The sequence below is a fragment of the Hippichthys cyanospilos genome, chromosome 3, assembly GCF_059441005.1.
Source record: "Hippichthys cyanospilos isolate Australia breed blue-spotted pipefish chromosome 3, RoL_Hcya_1.0, whole genome shotgun sequence".
NCBI lineage: Eukaryota > Metazoa > Chordata > Actinopteri > Syngnathiformes > Syngnathidae > Hippichthys > Hippichthys cyanospilos.
In genome coordinates this window covers 8,764,136-8,784,084 of record NC_142371.1, presented here as the reverse complement: position 1 = coordinate 8,784,084, position 19,949 = coordinate 8,764,136, and the positions used below count along the sequence as shown (strand labels likewise).

Genomic DNA, 19,949 nt, shown 5'->3' with positions numbered 1-19,949 from the left:
ATCACTTCCTGGAATTCTTGGGGAGGACACTGCCAAGAATGATGGAACTTATGCACTAAATACAATTACGGTAGCAGTACAGCAAAAGCAGAGCAGAAAAGTTGAAAACTGTCATCAAGACTGTAAAATGTATTCTACAAAACAGAAGCAAAGTCAGGTTGGAGGGAGGGATATAATTCTTTTATTTAAGAAATATTTCATGTTTTGTTTTGTTCAAAACAACAAATATTGTTATTGTGGCTTGACATGTTAGCAAACTGGAAAGCAAAAATAACTGGAATGCCATGAATAAAAATGCTTCAGGGTTCAATAAAACTTAATAAAGACCCAGACAATGAACGATTCGGCCAACGCGGAAACATCAAGTCAAATCGAACTATGCTTATTACAGAACTGTCAAACCCTTGTTTTTGTTGGTTTTTTTTTTTCCTGGAGCAAGCTCGTGAGCTTGAATCTTGAGCTTTGCGGGAAATCCGGTAGCACACATCTGTTCCGTTTAAATCACACAAAGGCACATCCTCCAGCAGCAAACACACAAACATGTACATTTGCTCACAGAGGAATTTTAATCCGCTGTACACTATCCACAAATATAACTTGGATCCAGTTAGTTGCAAACTAATGCGGTTACATGCAACACCAAGGTGCAACAAGTAATAGGAGTCAGTTGCATCACTGATCCAACAGAATATACATACATTCCACGGAATAGGAGTACAAAAATTGATCGAGAAAATGAATTGGTTTGCTTTGGTTTTCTGAAAGAGCAACAGTGGGATAACCTGTAAAGACACAAAAAAATGAGCCCATCCAGTGGGTCAATACGTGCACCATGAGGCGATGAAGCCAACCATTAGTCGGATCCAAACAAAGGACACAAATGCTACACGTTCACTCATATGACAAAGACAAAACTATTTTTTTCCGAGGTGAAAACAGATGCAAGGCAGCTCACCAAGTGTCCAGTCGTCTAAAAATATATACTTAATCTATTTAGGGATGCCCCACTGAAAGTGAATGGAAGAACAAGTGGCGCATTTCAAAATGACTAAATGCATTCATGAAATTCAACAGGCGATGGGCAAGTGAGAAGAAACTCAACACTCGCGTATCAAATTCCTTCAAAGTAATTTGAAATATCTAAGATGTGACGCAGCATGGTTTATACACATCTGATCATCGTTAAAAAAAGTTTTATTTTGCACCGCAACTTTTATATCATTTTTCCATGAAATGATACAGTACATTTGGAGACAAGAAGAAAGAAAATCTTAATGCTGGCACCAAGATCCTGAGATGCAACTAATTTTGTTTCAATCTGTCAAAAATATACACAGTTATTTGATCTAGCGCTCCTGCATTGTGACCTTAAGAAATAAATACCCTCTAAATCTACTTTGAGAAGTACCTAATCTCAGGTACTGGTGCAAAATAAGAGTCAGTTTGAAGTGACCGAGGGGCGCTCACTGGGCGAACATCCAGCACACCAGCAGACCTAAGGCCAATGCAGCACCAGCACCGACATTAAGCAAAATGGGTCTCCAGTACTGCCATTTCTCTTTTTTTCTCTCCGAATCGTTTAGTCTCTGTTTCATCTGTTGGACCTTCTGGGAGGTGCTGGCAATCCTCTCTTCACGGTGTCGCTTTTTCACACTGCAAGAGGACAGGAAGCAACCGGTTACTTATTGGCGTTATTGCAGTTTATTGTAATACGTACAAATTCAACGGGGAAAGTCGGGAGGCGAGGGACACCCTGAACAGGTTGCCAGCCAATCGCAGGGCACACGGAGACGAACGACCATCCGCGCCCCCGATCACATTTAAGGACAATTTAGTGTGTCCAATACACCTGCCGTGCATGTTTTTGGAGTGCCCGTTTTTGTGCAGGATTTTGGAGTGAATTATAACAGGGTTGGTAATGATTTTATTTGTTTACATCCGTTCATAATTTACTTTCATTTATGCAGGGTTAATCATCTATCTATTCATCTGTATTTTTTCATCATTACATTTCTAGTCATTGACAGTTCAAAGACAGATTTAAAAAAAAAAAAAAAAAAAAATCTGTATTTCTTACTGAACAGAGCTCTCTGCCTCGCTTTGGTCTTGATACTGAGGCTTGTCTACCATCAAGGGAACGTGGCTTCTTGAGGTGAGCTGGGACTCCAGCCAAGGTCTGCTATTGTTTAAATGAAGTCCAGGTGAAGGTGGAGGCAGATCCATCTCCAAATCCTCCCTGGACATCATTCCCGGTATGACCTGATATGAGGACAAGTACAATTTACAGAATAATTAAAGTCATATGTATGCATCAATAGAAAAGATGTTTTTGTTGTGCTCATAAGTAACTAAAAGCTTTCTTGTTGGAATAAAGTTTATTCTCTAAATAATTCCCCTTTGTAATATGACAGGAAACAAATATGAACATTAAAACAGAAAGAAATCAGTAATCATTTACTCGATTCCCAGATTTTACTACAATAATAAAATATATTAAATGAATAGTTCTTTCCGTGACCTCAAGAGAAAGCATATCTACCTGCGTTGAAATGTTGGTCCCAAGGAGTCTGGCTCCCTCAATGACGGCCATGTACGAGAAGCGCAGTTGGTCAGGCGTCTGGATCAGGCCCATGCGGTATTCCCTCATGTCCAGAAGGACCCTCTGTATGTCAACCGAGGACGGATTATTCCTGCGATCCATCTGTAAGACACATTTTCCCCATTTACTAAAAAGGAACGGGCAAATCCATACTTTTGAAAACATTTGACACAGCTGCCTTGTTAGTCACCTTAAGTAAAACCTGAATCTTAGACTACGCTGACTAAGACTAGAAAAATGGTTTCGGCCTGTCTTACCGGGCATTTCGCAGATGATGATATTGTTTACGCTGGACCTTCTGATACTAAAAGTGCATATTTTCTCATTATTGGTAGAGTTCTACGTAGAGCCCAACTGATTAATCGTCCGGCTGATTAAAATCAACCAAATGGGGCCCTTTAAACATCATCCAAAAATCATCTGCCAAATGGCTGATATTTGCTGATTTCGTTAACTTTTTACCTTTATGTACGTTAACCATTTACAGCAGTTTTACACAAAGTAAAGTTGCACTGGTGTCATTATTTAGAACATATAAAAAATATCCAAGAGAATTAATTTGGCATCATTTGTAAATTACAAAGTTTGGCCAATAAGAAGTATTACAATATTACCTGGATCTCACATATTACAAAAATCAGAAACAATCAAAAACAAATATATTGAAAAAGAAACTTTATCTCCATTCTCACCAAAACCAGGCAGGTGTCCACCAAGGCAAATGTCCCGGAACGCCCAATCCCAGCGCTGCAGTGTACAACTGAAGGCCCATGCTCCGAGCCCAATGACCCAGACTCCCGAACCTTGAAAAGGAAGTTGAGGAAAGAGGCAGGAGATTCTGGAACCCCAAAATCCGGCCATGTGGTGTAGTGAAAATGATAAATCAATCTCCACTCTCCTGTCTGTAATAGACAATGTGTGACAATGACAAATTTGCTGCAGTGTTAACAATACAATTCATGGAGAAAAATGTAAATGCTGAATCCGACTAAAGAATTTAATCACACGAGATGTAGTCTCCCAATCACTGTCACTGCCCACATTAGCACTGAAGTCCCCCCCAGAATGAGGGGGTGTACGAAGGGAGCGGTCTCCGGCAAACCCTCCAAGGGTACCCTGAACTGTTACTTTTTAAGAAAGGGGACCGGAGGCCATGTTCCAACTATAGAGAGTTCTCACTCCTCAGCCTCTCGGTAAAGTCTATTTCAGCGGTGCTGGAGAGGAGGGTCGAACCTCGAATTCTGGAGTAGTGTGGGTTCGGCCCCGGCCGTGGAACAGCGGGCCAGCTCTGCGCCCTCGACAGGATCCTCAAGCGTGCATTGGAGTTTGCCCAACCAGTCTGCATGTGTTTTGTGGACTCGGAGAAGGCGTTCCAACGTGTACCTCGGGGGACAACTATAGGGGGTGCTTCAGGAATATGGGGTACCGAACTGGGATTCCCTGCTAAAGTTGATGCCCCCACGGCCCGACCCCGGATGAGCGGCTGAAAACGGATGAATGGATGGATGGATGATGTTCTCTTCACATTTTTCTTTCCTTCTTTCTACGCAGTTTATAAATCAGTAATCCATTATCAAGGAGACCTTACCTTTGTGTTTTGTAACTTTAGCTCTCGGATTGTGAAATAAGAATGGTCCTCCTCTGAATGTAGCCTGACCACAAAACCTGTGTCAGTGAAAGACATTTGTAGTTCTTCCGCCGTTGGCCAGTATTGCGCACATTTTTCCTGGAAAGTTTCAAAGGGATTTCAATTAGAAAGGTATAAGAAAAGTAAGGGCCTGGTTAACTAGACTAAAATAAAAAAAAATAAAAAAACAGGTTCAAACTTGATTATGCATGTAATTGAGTACAAGACACGAGTGAGTGTTTTGAATGTAAAACCATCACCACAAAGACAAGATGCTGGCCTGTGGGCCTCCACATGTACAATTCCACATGACCTTTCTTTCAGCACCATTAGTACAGGGGCCAGTACCATGTCTTTGTATCCTTATAAAAGAACTCTCAAGCTGGTATTGAGGAGATACTTCAGGCAAAAGTATTTACTTGTAAAGGTAAGGCCTTTATTGGAAGCATAAGTACCATTTCCAAGAACCAGTTAAGTTCACTACAATGGACTTTTTTTTGGAGCGTTTCAAGTACTCTAAGTTAAAGAAGATCTCAAACTGTAGCACATTGTGAAATTCTAGAAAGAAATTAGGGTTACGCAATTTGTTCGACTGCCTGCAGAGAATCATCACAAGAAGAACGAAATGAAATAAAAGTCTCTTTTCAACCAGGGCTGCCTTTTTCTTAACAATGCCAAGAAGTCATTTAATTACATTTCTAACACTTCAGACTCAATACGTTAATTTACAGTATGCTGTAATGTTTCACTATTATTTTCATATTAAATCTCTTTATCCCAAATTATCAAAACAATGAACTCTTTTCCCTTAAAGTGTCATCATTACGCGGTCTGCTCTTCCCCTTGGGCAGAATGCAATGGAGACTGCTTTTTGCATTAGCATTTAGGCAAAACTAACAAAGCCGTTATCTCAATTTTGTATGACTTGACTTAACCGGAAAAACATGTTTACAATCTCTTAGACAGACATGAAAAGTCATCTAACAAGACAGAGGAAAGAACAACCAAGATAATTGTGGTTGTCAAGAATCACAAAAAATAAAAAAGATACTGTAAATCAATACGATCCCGCCCAGGGCTGAACACTTATTCCCACGGCACTGATGTGCTTTTATCCCAGCGAATGGAGATTTTTTTTTTTTTTCTTTTCTTTTCTTTTTGGGTAGCTCTTGATGAGTTGCTCTCATACTTTGTTACATTTTTGGAGAACAAGTCCATTATTGACGGTTGAGTTTGACTGTTGTTGCCAGTAGCACTAGTCTAGTCTGGCTCGCTGGACATTTGGAGTCGGAGCACAATTCGGACTGTGACATGCGGCTAGATGTTTTGGCTGGATGGTGATGTCACATGTGTTTGTTCTTCCACCGCTTGAACATACGATTTGTTTGTAGTGGTAATAAATTACAACTTTGTCCACAATGTTGTATGTTTTTCTTATTTTTTTAAGGCCAAAATGTGTCCATGTGCTGGATTTAGCCTTTTGTATTGCAGACCACTTCGTACTCTTCTTTTTCTACCATTTTTGCTCTTCAACCATAAAAAAAATCTGTGACGTTACTCGCGTTGGTGAAAAAACACGACAAAATGCTTCATGGCATCAATGACGTCGTATTTTTTCACCAACGCGAGTGACGTCACAGATCGTTTTATGGTTGAAGAGCAAAAATGGCAGAAAAAGAAGAGTACACGAAAGCGAAGGTCATCGATGCCATGAAGTAACGTTGCCATCACAACTGATCCCTTTGCTTACTGCTATTTCAAAAGTGCACCTTTCCATTCCAGCAACATCAGTTGGAAGTGAGCATGTCTTTTTCACAGCAGGTGCTATAGTTACAGCCCAAAGAGCACCTGGACCCAGTTTGGACACATACAATTTGGACATGTTAGTATTTTGAAAAAAGAGAACATGACTATTTAAAATTAGACAAATGTTAATTTGTTGCAACACGGATGGTTTGTTGTCATGCCCAGAAGTAAAATCACTATTGTAATTACTCACTATTGTAGCTACTTCTTGCATCATTTTTTTGTTTGTTTAATGTTGGCACTTTACACATAATTTATTATTTTTTTCATGTTCAACTATGGAAAAGCTCAGCTGCAACTTTTCATGAAGTAGCGTGTGAAAAGGAAGTACAGTATTTTATTTTGTTGATGTTAAACTATTCCGAAAGTTATCAGATGTGTCATTTGTTATTGCAGCAGCATATGGAAAAACTTTAGTTTATTGCAGCCTCTTCAATAAAAAATATATCATTTTGAAATTGATCAATTTAAATTAGCAAAAATGTTTTTATTTTAAAATATTTTATTTTAAAAATCTCGTCAAATCTCATTCTCGTTCACTCAATCTCGTATGGTGGGATTTGTATCTCGTCCCATGCCTAACACACACGCAGAAAAAATGCATACCCCCGTTGTAGATTAAAAAAAAAAAAGTTCAGTTTCGGAATTTGGCTCTACCCCCCCCCCAAAAAAAAAAAAAAAAACAAGCAATGAAGATAGCAGGTTAAATGTACTTACAGATCCCTTTTCGATGATTCTGTTCAGCATTATAACAGCTTTGGAACACTGCTCCCAAATCATCAGCCAGAAGTGACCACAAGTGTTCCTTAAAGGCCCCTGAAAATGCCAGTGAAAATAAGATTTTTTTTTTATGTTATTCATTGTATTTTTCTCCAAATAAGCTTAATTAAGTAATTGAATATGCTGCTGACAAATATTTGACAAGTATTATTGCAACATGACTTGATAGTAGAACATCTGACCTGAGAAAGAATATAAGCTCTATGAGCTTCTTCCACGGTGACTAAACTTGCATTGATGTAGTCATTTTCACAACTTTCTAGTTTTACCCGGCTGTGATCATCTAAAGTCAGGAGACAGATCAAGAACTAATTACAAAGACATGATGACAATATTCATAGCGCTACGGTGTTATGAGACTTACATGGACTAACATCTCTGTAGCGATTCAAATTTCGATTCGCAGGAAGTTTCGCCACATTGTAAGGATATTCATTGGCTTGGTTACGGATTTCCTGTAGGGGCAGAGAAACACAAATAATATTACAGTAACCTTGCTTTGAAATGATTTTTGTTATTATTGTGTCCTGCTTTCCTGCTTTACAGGTCTACTGAAATGAATGTTCATTGTTTTTCTTTTACTACAGTACTTCTCCACTTTTGTGCAAAACCACTCTGTGACCATTGTTTCTGAGTTCTATAAAAACAATACTTTTCCGAAAACGAGCCAGGGTATGACAATAAGAATTCCACTTCTCATAAACACATCATTTAAGTTTTAGTAATTCAGTAACACCCTTATAAACATGACACTTAACATGTACTTGCTTTTTAAATATTTAACTCATTCACTTCCATTTACATAAGTAGAGAATCTATTTTAAATTGTCTGGCCATGATAGAGTTAATGTTTAAAATTATATCCACTTAAATTGATCAAACCTATCATATTTCACCTTTTTACCACATTGTAAACATTGTTTACAGTCGTCGTATTAAACAGCAGCCAAAATTGTTGTTACATGTTAGTACATGTTCAAGCAACATGGTGGCGTGCAGTGTTTAGAGTGAGATCTTTCCGAGCGTGTGTTCAGACTGCAGGCATATCTGATTCCAATCGGATTCCTCCTCAAATCCGATTTTTAGGGCTGACTGTCCACACTGTTGTCAGCAAGCGCCCAAATCCAATCAGGCTCTGTTCGGACCGGGCAAAATTATTTGACCCTTTTGACGAGTTGCTGTCGCATCAAAGTAAAAAACGGAGTATCGTCTTATTATGCATTGTATTATGCATGTGAGCTGTGTCGCGTAGTGTGACATCGCAGACCATCAAATGTGATCTGTGTGTTCGGAGCTGAGTGTACCGTCCCCATCGTCAAACATGGTGGTGGCAGCAACGTAGGCTTTTTTTCAGCAGGTACTGGGAAGATCATTAGAATTGATGACAAGACGAATGGACCCAAATACAGGGGGATTTCGGGAGGAAATCTAATCGAGTTTGCGAAAGACCTAAGGAGGGTGGATGTTCACATTCCAACAAGAAAACGTTCCTAAACATAAAGCCAAAAGGCGTTAAGGTGACAATGTCAAAATCCAGACCTAAAATCTAATAGAGGATTTGTGGAAAGATCTGAAAAATGCTGTGCACATATGCTCTCAAGCAAACCTCAAGGAACCTGAGATGGTTTGCAAGAGGGAGTGAGCAAATATTTCTGTCTCAAGATGTGCAAAACTTACAGCCATGCCCTAGTCTTGCAGCTTTAATCTCAGCAAAACAAGGTTCTTCAGAGTATTAAATCAAAGGGGTCAAATGGCTACACTGACAGAAGAGGAGGCCAATATTTTTGTCCCACTTTACAGGTTTCTATTTGGCAAAAAAGTCTAAAATATTTGTGAGTTCTGTTTCTCATTTTCATTCTCAGTCTTGTTTTCCTAATTTTTGTCCAGCATGGTGGATTACAAACAAATATATCCAACTTTTTAGTCTTTATATTTTTACGCTCAGAAGTTTTACAATTTTTACAAGACACCGTATTAAACATTTGTGCTTGGAGGTTTTGGCAGTGATTTCTATTTAGTCTCACTTTCAATCGTGTTTGATTAATGCTGGTGTCATTTACAGTAACGAACATTTTTAACTTGATTTCCCTTTACAAAAAAAAAAAACGTGAATGCGAAGGGGGAAAAACATAGTATGTAGAGTACAGCAATTTAGCAAAAGACGTAGCAGTGTAATGAAAACACGAAACACGATTGAAAGCGAAAGAAGCTATAAATCACCAAGCCAAAACCTCTGACCACAACTATTTACTATTAAAGTATAAGAAGACACCTCTACAAAAGATCTCAGTTCAGATAGAACTTTACCATGCTGCCTGTACATGTACTAACACGTAACAACAACTTGAGCTACTGATTTGGACGAAAGGCACAGTTTTGCTTTATTTGACAATGCCGCGCTTGTTCTCGCTGCAAGGATATCGCAGGTTTTTATCAGACATGGTCACAGGCTGGGTTCAAGCGGAACTCAAGTGTGATAATGTGAACGCGCGGCTCCCTTGGAGATGGCGGCACAACACGTGCCTTCTGTGGAAGTCCTGATGATGACGACTTCTCAGAAACTGACGCTAGCAAGCAAGTGTGTGCGTGTGCTGATGCGGTCGAACGGCATTAGCTAACTGAGCTCAACTCGGAACGCTGCATTTGCACGTTTGCTTGCTACGGAAGTCGACGACTACTAGCACACAAAGCTAGTTCTGCTTAGTCTTCATGAAAAGTGGGTGTCGTTAAATAAATCTCATTCACAGAAATAGATTAAATGACCACGTGACTGGAATTAGACGGCTCGTTTACGAAGGTATCTGAAGTCGAACTTATCAAAACAACAAAAGGAAAGAACTGTCTTGACAATGCTAACAATAAAATTAGCTCACCAATAGTTAAAGTAGCAAACGGTCGAGCGTCACCAAAACAGCAGAGGTCCATATTACGACAAACTTACGGTGTAAATGTTTTGCCATCCCCCGGAATTATCAATGACTTCAAATTCTTGCTCCATTGTCATGGGAAGAGCGCCGCGGACACTTTCTGGATGGCGAAATGATGTTTGCGGCAACGTTGTCGAAGTTACTCTTGTCTGGCAGCCATCGACACGGTTCACAGTCGTATGTGACGGTGGGGATCCCTGCGGCGAATCTGTCCGTCTGCCCGGCTGTCTGTTTGTCTGCGCTACACTACAACTGCACGCCGATGACGTTTGCTTAGCCGTTCTCCCCCGCCCCCCGCGAGTTCAACGGTGTCGCGTAAAAATATTATAAACGCGCGTGGGTTTGGTGAATTTTGACACCTTAACATTTTAACCACATCGTTTACTTGGCGTTTACTGTGTTTTGTCCCTAAAAAAAACATTATATGCATGCATAATTAAAAACATATTAAAACACGACACACCTTGGCCGTCCCCTCCTTCACCAGATAAAAACTGGGTGAATTTGTGATAAAGAAAATTATTTTCAATTCAGTAATTGGAGGAATATGATGTGGCCTACATTCTGCGTCTGTGTTGGGAAGTGCATAAAATGTAAACGGGAGAAGCAAATCAAAAAGAGGATTAAGCAACATAAACAACAACGTAACGAACAATTGCAAGGTCTAAGATGTCATGATTATGTTTTAAACATTAAAATGTCAATCAACTGGTCAAATCCGCCTTTATACTTGTGTAGGTAAACTGGCTGCCGTGGTGAAAAGTTCCACAAGGTATTCGGATATTGGGGTGGAATAGAATAAATGGTCAGAATGAAAGCAAAGCTAGACAAAGTCATTCTAGAGTTATTTAGATGTATGAGAACAACAAGATTTAAAAAGAAGGCTGAATAACGTGTTTTGCGGCTGTTTAGTCAAAGCTATAACCAAGGCTGGTCAGGAGGTGGCGGCAATGATTTACCAGCAAACAGAAGAAGAAGAAGCAGAAGAAGAAAAAAAAAACGAAGAAGAAAAGATGATTGACATTACTGTCCATACCTTTAAATTTAATTTGATTGTATGCCTAAACTTAACGTTACAGCCACATAAAAGCAGCGTGTTGCAACATCAGTGCTACATTGGACCTTTTTGTCACCCCTTACAATACGCTATGGGAAATTAGGCAAACGCGCCCCGCTGTCGTCATTAGTAGTATTCACGTGGTGTGGTAATGCTTTGCTTTACCCGCCAACAACTACTACGTCATGACTAGCTTGTTAGCTTGAGCTGTGCGTTGTGACCTCCGTATTCGCAAACATGTTCGTTGCACGCAGCATTGCTGCAGATCATAAAGATCTAATCCACGACGTGTCATATGATTTTCATGGCCGGAGAATGGCGACTTGTTCCAGTGATCAAAGTGTCAAAGTAAGTAACTTGTTCGCCGTCGTAGCCTCACTTGAGTGAACTCACATTTACAGTACAATAGCGCGGACCTGTGAATGAACTAAGTTGCATTTGCGAATTCGCAAACAGATTTCGCCAGGGGATCTATAGTACTTCGAGTTCTGGCGTTTTAGTGTAGAGTGGCCTAATCTGAGATAGTTCGGCTCATGTAGCATACAAGCTAGGTTGTGCTGCTGCAAACTAAACAAGAGGGTACATTCAACACAAGTAAACTCGCTGTCTCACATCTCACGTTGACAAATGGCGCAAAGTCCAAATTTGTGATCATATGTAAATCCTTAAATATATCTATACCATGGTCGTGTTTGATTTTACTGACAATGGCGGATCACGTGTACTCAGCGATAGTAACATCAGTTATTACTTTTTTTTTTTTTTTTTTTAGGTATGGGACAAAAGTGAGAATGGAGAGTGGCACTGCACTGCCAGCTGGAAGGTACGAACCAGCTGTGGTTTGTTAATGTCACAAAATGAAACATTGCTAACAGCATTCTACAGAAAGTCACAATGAATGTGCATGCATCACGTTAATTTTCTATAGTCTCTCCTTCATGGATCAGTGTTTTTCTAGAGGGGATACGCTTGACAAGATCTCTCCCCCCACAGACGCATAGTGGATCTGTTTGGAGAGTGACCTGGGCTCATCCGGAATTTGGACAAGTTCTTGCTTCATGCTCCTTTGACCGGACAGCCGCTGTCTGGGAGGAGATTGTAGGAGAGTCAAATGACAAACAGAGAGGACTTAGCCACTGGGTCAGTACAAAGCTAGTATTTTGTTGGACACTTTTATGTTTTTGTTTGACAGTAGTCCAAGATAATTTGTTTGTTTCAAGGCTAAATTATCTCCCCTTACTTGTCTTCTAGATAAAAAGGACCACACTTGTGGACAGTCGAACATCAGTGACTGATGTGAAATTTGCTCCCAAACACATGGGCCTAATGCTGACCACGTGTTCAGCAGATGGAGTGGTACGGATCTATGAGGCTCCTGATGTCATGAATTTGAGCCAGTGGTCCCTGCAGCACGAAATTTCTTGCAAGCTCAGCTGTAGCTGCATTTCATGGAACCCCTCTAGGTTTGTGATATTTTCTCAATTTTTTTTTTTTGTCTGTATTGGGTAGGGGTAATTGCTTGGATATGCTTAATGTCTGACAGTTTGTTTGATGTCACCCTACAGCACAGGTGTCGAACTCCAGTCCTCGAGGGCCGATATCCTACATGTTTTCAAACCTTTTCCCTCAAAAACACCTGATTCAAATGATTGGGATCATTTTGAAGCTCCTGCAGAGCTTGCTAATGAGCTAATCATTTGAATCAGGTGTGTTGGGGAAAGAAAACCGGAAAACATGCAGGATGCCGGCCCTCGAGGCCTGGAGTTCGACACCTATGTCCTACAGGGTCGGCATATATTGTTTTATACTGTTAGACATTTTCCGTGTAGGTTTTATCAGGTTGTCTGTCTCTACTCCCAATCAGTGTAAATAATGTTATTTCAGAATGGGTCTCAATGTAAGGATTAAGGCTAAATATCACCACTATAGAGTATTTATGTATGTATTCAGATGGATTCGCCAACTTTTATACATGTTTCGCTTAAATTTAAATGATTATCCCATAAATTTGCTGGCTGAAAAAGCGAATTTTGAGTCAGCATTGTTTGATCAAATGTGAGCAGTAAAAACGACAATTGTAAAAGTTAGCATCAAAGTGTGCAGAGTCATTTAGATCTATATCACACCAGTCTATATGGAGTACTTGAGCCCTGCTAGATTGGGATTAATTTATGATAGATGCAGCTATAACGAAGTCCGAGCCACTGGTAAACACTGACAGCTGCTGCCGTATTACAACTTTAATGTCAGCATTAATTTGTGTGTTAGGGCCCTGAAAATGGCCATTGGACATGATTTTGGATCAACATTGTGTTGTTTGTATCAGTTGGGTTGTTGCAGCAGAAAGGCTAGGCAAGCTGTTATGTAGTATGCTGCTGTTGGGAAGAACTCAAAAATAAAAGGTATCCCTTTCCATCTATTATTTGGTCAACTGAGGTTTATCTTGAAGTTGGCCTTCTCGCTATGTTTTGCGTGTGTTTTACTTTCATGCAGAGCATTAACGAGTATTACTACAATTGGTTTGACATATTTTTTGACATGTACACTAATAAGCAGCTATTTGGGGCAAAACAAAATGCCTAAGCAATTTTTTTCTGGCCCAGATACCTGCTTATTAATGTACAAAAAATAGAAAAAAAATCCTGAAGCATTTTTTTTTAGTTGCGAGGTTCTCAAATTACTGAAGGAGTCATTTCAGCCCTAGTGTTAGTATCATCTCGAACCGCTCTTCTACTGGGAAAACATGCTTAGCCTCATAATGCATTGAGTCTGGCCTTTTATCATTGATTCGAATTAGATCCTTGTCCTCCATATTATCAGCATGCAGGCGGCCCCCTTCGGTCCCAGTCTCAAGCACTAAAGCAGTCAATCGTTATGGCGTCTTTTTGAAAGAAAGTTGAATTGTCATTTTCAAATGTGTCTCTGTTTAATACATCACGTCAAAACTTGTGCATATCCTCCTCAACCAGCTCACGGGCACACCCACCAATGTTTGCTGTGGGTAGCGACGACAGCAATGTGACATATGGTGGCAAAGTCCAGATCTATGAGTACAATGAAAACACAAGGTAAGATTTCTCTGTTTTCATCCAGTTTCTCGTGTAATCATCACTTAATAACTGCCAACGGAATAATACACGTAACATCTTGTTCCTGTCAACGTGGAAAAGGAAATATGCCAAAGCTGAGACACTGATGACCATCACAGATGCAGTGCATGACATTGCATTTGCACCAAACCTGGGACGATCTTTCCACGTCCTCGCCATTGCTACAAAAGATGTCCGAATTTTTAAGCTTGTACCTTTAAGGTAACTAGCTCAGTGTTTTCCTTTCCCTTTTAAACTTGACATATTCATTTGTGAAACTCAGATATGCATTGCAGTATTGCATTAAGCACTTAGATGTTCCACATTCTCATTCAGGAAGGAGAGCACCTCTACAGGACCCACCAAGTTTGAGGTGCAAATTGTCGCCCAGTTTGACAACCACAACTCCCAAGTGTGGCGTGTGAGTTGGAACATCACCAGCACATTGCTGGCCTCTTCTGGGGATGATGGCTGTGTGCGTCTTTGGAAAGGTCAGCGTCTGTTGAGAATAGCCCCTTTGTTTTCCAATGCCTGGGGATTGGCATCAGTGTACCGTTGCATGAAGGTGCTTCTCGGTGGCTCCTCTTAACAGGCTGATGCATAGAGTTAGCTGTGTTTCTTAACTCATTCAATCCCAAAGATGTGACTTTATGTTTTTAGAGTCCAGACATTCAATCCTAGGTTCTTATTTAGATATTGTTTTTCAAGTGTTAGGCTAAAGGATTGTCTAAAAATGTCTGGTACGACAGGAATTCAAAGATGTGCCCAGGGCATTCATCTGAATTATCTAATCTTTGGCAATTACATGACATACTTTCGATAGAAATTATTTGAAAGTAAATAAAAGGTCCCAAATTTGTTTTATGAAGTTAGTATTTATGCAAGCCCTCGACCCATCTCTTGCCCTTGGCCTCAACAAACTGCGGCTTAGCACATACACAGCTCACCTCAACAAATCTGCTCGCTTTGACAGAGCACCGACCCAGTCCACAGACAAAATTTGCATCGGATTGATGTCCATTGAAATACATTGGGGAAATTAAATGACGATGACGCCCAAAAAAATATACCTGTTTTCTGAATTTTCTTCATTTGACATTCACAAGCATGAGCCTTGATTGGTCATCACCCGAGCGCTTGTAGTCTCAGTCAAAAGGGAGTGGCAAATAGCTGCCTCCTGAGATTGATAAAAATGAGTAGATTTTGCATCATTCATATTTCACTAACGCATTAGTAAGCAGAATACAGTACTGTGTTTAGACTTGTGGGGTGACATAGAACCTTTTATTTTTAGGTAATATTTGACCTGCATGTTACCAACCAGATGAGCAATAACTCAGTCATAAAACATGTTTGTGCATTTTCTGCACTGTCAAATTCAAGAAATTTCCAGGATTTTTTTTTGTTTATTTAAAGGGTAGGAATTTAGATTTTGTATGTTGTGATTATTTTTTTAATATGTTTGACACAATTTTATTATTAAAATAATAATTAGTGTGCAGCCCTAAATGTAATAGGACATTGGACACTTTTAGGCTACTGACAGTATTTAATTATACATTTACTGATTTATCTAGTATGCTTTAAACAACGGCCCATTTTATTGAATGGTCTGAATAGACAAAAAATGAGTAACTGAATTAAATGCATGTTCGTTCATTGTCTGTATTAATTCTGCTCTAATATGAAGTTTTTTCATGTATATATATTAAAGGAATGGAAGTTAATATTTTAATCTGACAAATCAGTTATTTGAAAAAAAAAGAGATACTTCTCATTATTGAAATAAGGGGAAAATAGTAATGGAGCAGCTCAAAAATATTTAACAAGACATTGGACAGGTTTGTACAGGGGTTTTTCTTTTTTTCAGTGTATAGGCTAATGAGATTATTTAAAAGACTAATACGTTACCAGAAGATTTGACTGAACTTTTCTTTGGCCTTGGAAGAATTTACCACTGTTACCTCAATGTGCTTCCACAGCCAACTACATGGACAACTGGAAGTGCACGGGCATCCTGAAGGGAGACGGCAGCCCACTAACTGGTTCATCTGGTCAGCCCACAGCCATGAGAACTGTGGTGGGCTCCTCTTCTCAGACCTCCCAGAATGCACTAAATGGGATTTCTGCCGGAAGGTAGGTGGTGTGGCTTGCCTGACACCACTCACCCATCCCAACCTGAGCCGGTCCGAACTGACAACCCAGTATGCCTCACACTGTTTGGGACTCTGACCGCTCACTGACAAACTCCCGGAGCCAAAACTGCACTCATGCAAAGAGCTTGGCTTATGGCTTTGCAGCATACTGGTTGTTACCTGTGCAACCAGGTGTTACATCGTTTTGTTTGTTTTTGAATTAATACTTCTGTTGTTTTGTACTGATGCTTGTTAATAATCCCATGCTTCTATTTTGCAGTGTACCAGAGCTAACCACCATTAAATGTAAAGTGAAATAAACCTGTTCATATAAATTGTGCCTATTATTTCAAATACAAACAAAAAAACAGTATGCTTGTGTCATAGGCGAACATCCAACATTTTTCTGATGCCTTTGATTGGCTATTATCGCACCCTTTTGCGGTGCAAATTCAAAATTTATCATGCTAAAACTATTATATTCTTGATAGTCATATCTATTTGAATTGTATCTTTAAGCAAAAATCTTGCAACATGCCTCTGACACCTGTCCTAGCAGCAAAAAAACAACAATCTTTGAATGAAAACAAAACTTTTTTTTTTTTTTTTTTTTTTTTACATGTTTGGATATCTGGATTATATGTATCATCTAATGATACAGTTTTGGATAACAAAACATACTGATCTGTTTTAATTCACTTCATGCTTCATTGCTTTCAAATCTAATAAAGTTAAATCTTGCAACCTCTTACATCAATAACCAGTGCCTTTGTCTGTGTTTTCACAAAATGCTTTTAAAATATATATCTGACGCGATGACAGAGCGGTTAGCACGTTTGTTTCACAGTCGTGGTTCGAGTGAGTTTGCTTTCGGCTCTGTCCTTCCCGTGTGGAGTTTGCATGTTATCTCCCTGCCAGCGTGGGCTTTCTCCGGGCACTCCGGTTTCCTCCCACATTCCAAAAACATGCTTGGTAGGTATACTGGATACTCAAAGTTTTCTCATAAGTGCAATTGTAGATCCCAAAAGTTGTTTGTCATTGTGTGCCCTGCAATTGGCTGGCAACCATTTCTGTATACCCTGCCTACTGTCTGAAGACAGCTGGGGCATGCTCCAGGAAGCCCGTGGGGATAATCGGTTAAGATGGATGGAATGTTGGGATGGAAATATCCAGCATGTAGTGCTTTCTGTAATTTTACAACTGTTTTCATAATATGAACATAATTTCCCTCATTTTCTAACTGCTTGCAATAAATTGTACTGTGTGTGGCATGTCCTTTTCGAAAGGACTTTTCTGTTCTTGCAGAGCTGCTAACACCTTGGAAGATAAAAGTACAGCATCGTACCTATTGCCACTTCTGCATTGCTGTTTGTGTTATATGTTCTGCATAAATGTTTTTTGTCTGAGTGCCTTATTCCATTCATCTTTTTGATCCCTTTTTTTGTCATATGTTATCTTATTTATTTTACTTTTAATGTCATTTTCTATTTTTTTCAATTTGTCCATTTTCCATTTTTGTCTTTGTCTTCTCTCATTTGCTGTGACTTCAGGTATTTCTTTCCGCCTCTGGATCCTCCCAGAATTGGAACCGGGCATGGTCACCTACTGCCTCCTCCCTCACTTATAGAGCATTGTGATCTTGAGCACAGTCAGCCTCAGCAACAGTCCATTTCATGCAGACTTTCCTCAAAATCACTTGTGTCCTTATCAGAATCTGATGGGCAATAATGGTGCACATCAATTTCGTTTGACCTACAAATAAGGAACAATTGTGGTAGGGCAAATTGGCCACACGTATGGTCTGCTTCTAATTGAGATATGTATTTATGTTTCTTTTAAATATCTTGTGTGAACATATGAAAGTCAATGCCCAACCACATTGTCATCTTGTGTCAAATTGCCATGCTATAGCTTGCAACAATGCTGCATCTAAACCTTTTCCCATTCAACTGTTCTTAAAGGGACAGTGTGTAAGATTTAGACCATTTTTTCAGTAAAAAGGGATAAATTGAATTATTGTAAATTTCAAAAGCTTGCAAATTAATGTGTTTTTCATGACCAAAAGTATGATTTAAAAATACTCATAGGTCTAGTTATTAAATTATATTACATGAGGGGTGGCACTTCTCTGGAGGCGGCCATGTTTGTTATAGCTATGGACAATGGTAAATCCAGCACCTTCAGCACCCCCAGCTGTTCGTAAATAAAAACGGTCTAAATCTTACTATCATTTTAATGTAAAAGAAGAATATAATTACAAGTCAATAAAAATGGAGTATAGCCAAAGGTTTTGACAACCAACATTTTGTTTTTGCACATTTTGCTACAAGATGTAATTGATCAACATTTTGAGGAACTGTTTATCTAAAGCAGTTTATATGGGTGTTTAAGCATTTATATGAGCAAGAGTCTAAAATGTGTGTGTTTGTATTTTCTTCCATGATTATGGATTGGAAACTTGTGAGTGCAAAGTATTTTGCGTCCAACACTCATTTTGCATGACAATGACTCTTCTCAAGACACAACTTCACGTCTGTGCACGAATCTCACGTGTGGATTAATGTGACTCCAAATCCATGTATTATTTAAAAAAATTTATGTATTAAAAAAAAAAAAAAAAATATATATATATATATATATATATATATATATATATCTATATATCTATATATATCTATATATCTATCTATCTATATATATATGGGGTATTTATATGAACTTCACAGAAGCCGTAAGCGTGACATGCATCGCACAGTTAGCTGTTTTGTTTCAACGACTGTTGTAATAGCTTTCTCTTTAGTTATTGCAGGCCAATTTTCTTGTAGTCCTCTCAGAGAACTACATGAAATAATTCTCAAAACTTCTCACTTACAGGTGTAGCTCTGCTCATCAGCACCACACTCCAGCAGTGTTTTTGGAGCTAAGTTGAGCAGTTTTTTTTCCTCTTGAGATTTTACTAAAGAAGCACGACTAATATGATTTTTGAACTTGGCCCTGCAAAGTGCACACATTTCTTATTTTTCCAATGAGTCATTGCGCAATTTCTTTAGCCTAAAACTATGTATGTAAAGTTCCATCTTTGTCTGCCTCAGTGCGAATGCCAATCTTCTACAAGGGGTGTATGAAAAGTTGCAAGCATGATGCTTAAGTAACATTGATGCATGTCCCAAACAAAGATGTGCGCTGTACACTGAAGTAAAAGCGCTTCAGAAAGTGTTCAGCCCTTGATGGGGACGATGTTGAAAAAGAAATGTGAAAATTTTTTTTAGCCCATGTCGTTTTTCTGATGCGTAAAACCTGATTTACACTTATTGCTTTGCAGGTTTCCTAGGGATGTTGTAGAGGTGATCATTTGACAATATAAGCATAAGTAGAGATTTACAATAATAAAGTGTTGCATATTGATTTTCCTCTCTTTTCATAGTCACTGTGAGAAGTCATTAACATCATCAGTGTCTTGACTAAGTACCATTCATTATAAATTTGACCAACATTATGAAAGGTAATGGGGTTATTTCATAAATTTGCGCTGCTCTCATTTTCAAAAAATTTCAAAAACATTTTTGACCCCTGATTTATTCGTTCAATGCTAAGTTCAGTGTGCAAACCAGGCACTGTCAGCCTTGCATCTTTTGCTGGTCACACTTGTGGTATGTGTCCCATTTTTCATGAAACATGTGTCGCAAGTCAGCCAACGTGGTTGTGTTTGTCACTCTGGCATGAACATTACAGCAAACTCAAGGAGATCCCAACTGTTCACTGCTGTTATCGTAAAAGCATTCCATCCTGTCAACAAATCTGATCCAAAACGTGAGGCAGTTAACGAGATGCTTTGTGGTGTGTGTGGTTTTCTTCTAATGAGGCACACATAATGTTGTTTTTGTTCGCACCAAAATTCCTTTTAGAAATTTCAGCTAAAAATTCCACCT

At 39.2% G+C, this 19,949-nt stretch overlaps 2 protein-coding genes across 2 annotated transcripts; one reads left to right on the top strand and one right to left on the bottom strand.

Moving 5' to 3' along the window:
- Nucleotides 1-158: 158 nt before the first annotated feature.
- ptpn2a (protein tyrosine phosphatase non-receptor type 2a) lies at nt 159-10,011 on the bottom strand. The gene is made up of 9 exons (XM_088410264.1): nt 9,754-10,011; nt 7,177-7,267; nt 6,995-7,095; nt 6,750-6,848; nt 4,188-4,325; nt 3,292-3,501; nt 2,540-2,701; nt 2,078-2,259; nt 159-1,653 (listed from the first exon to the last, which is right to left on the bottom strand). Exons 1-9 carry the CDS (start codon nt 9,814-9,816, stop codon nt 1,464-1,466), a joined length of 1,236 nt encoding a protein of 411 aa, XP_088266390.1. The 5' UTR covers nt 9,817-10,011; the 3' UTR covers nt 159-1,463.
- Nucleotides 10,012-10,742: 731 nt separating this feature from the next.
- seh1l (SEH1-like (S. cerevisiae)) lies at nt 10,743-19,425 on the top strand. Its single transcript, XM_088411852.1, has 9 exons — nt 10,743-11,144; nt 11,569-11,619; nt 11,790-11,936; nt 12,048-12,259; nt 13,766-13,864; nt 13,967-14,107; nt 14,222-14,376; nt 15,868-16,021; nt 17,571-19,425. Exons 1-9 carry the CDS (start codon nt 11,034-11,036, stop codon nt 17,746-17,748), a joined length of 1,248 nt encoding a protein of 415 aa, XP_088267978.1. The 5' UTR covers nt 10,743-11,033; the 3' UTR covers nt 17,749-19,425.
- Nucleotides 19,426-19,949: the final 524 nt, after the last annotated feature.

Bases quoted from the DNA above. Each gene is read 5' to 3' on its own strand.
- ptpn2a (XM_088410264.1), bottom strand. From the start codon at position 9,816: ATGACAATGGAGCAAGAATTTGAAGTCATTGATAATTCCGGGGGATGG. The intron at 3,502-4,187 runs GTAAGGTCTCCT...TGTCTATTACAG, and splicing joins TAAAGTTACAAAACACAAAG to ACAGGAGAGTGGAGATTGAT. The intron at 2,702-3,291 runs GTGAGAATGGAG...TGTGTCTTACAG, and splicing joins TGGACACCTGCCTGGTTTTG to ATGGATCGCAGGAATAATCC.
- seh1l (XM_088411852.1), top strand. From the start codon at position 11,034: ATGTTCGTTGCACGCAGCATTGCTGCAGATCATAAAGATCTAATCCAC. The intron at 12,260-13,765 runs GTTTGTGATATT...CTCCTCAACCAG, and splicing joins ATTTCATGGAACCCCTCTAG to CTCACGGGCACACCCACCAA. The intron at 14,377-15,867 runs GTCAGCGTCTGT...GTGCTTCCACAG, and splicing joins CTGTGTGCGTCTTTGGAAAG to CCAACTACATGGACAACTGG.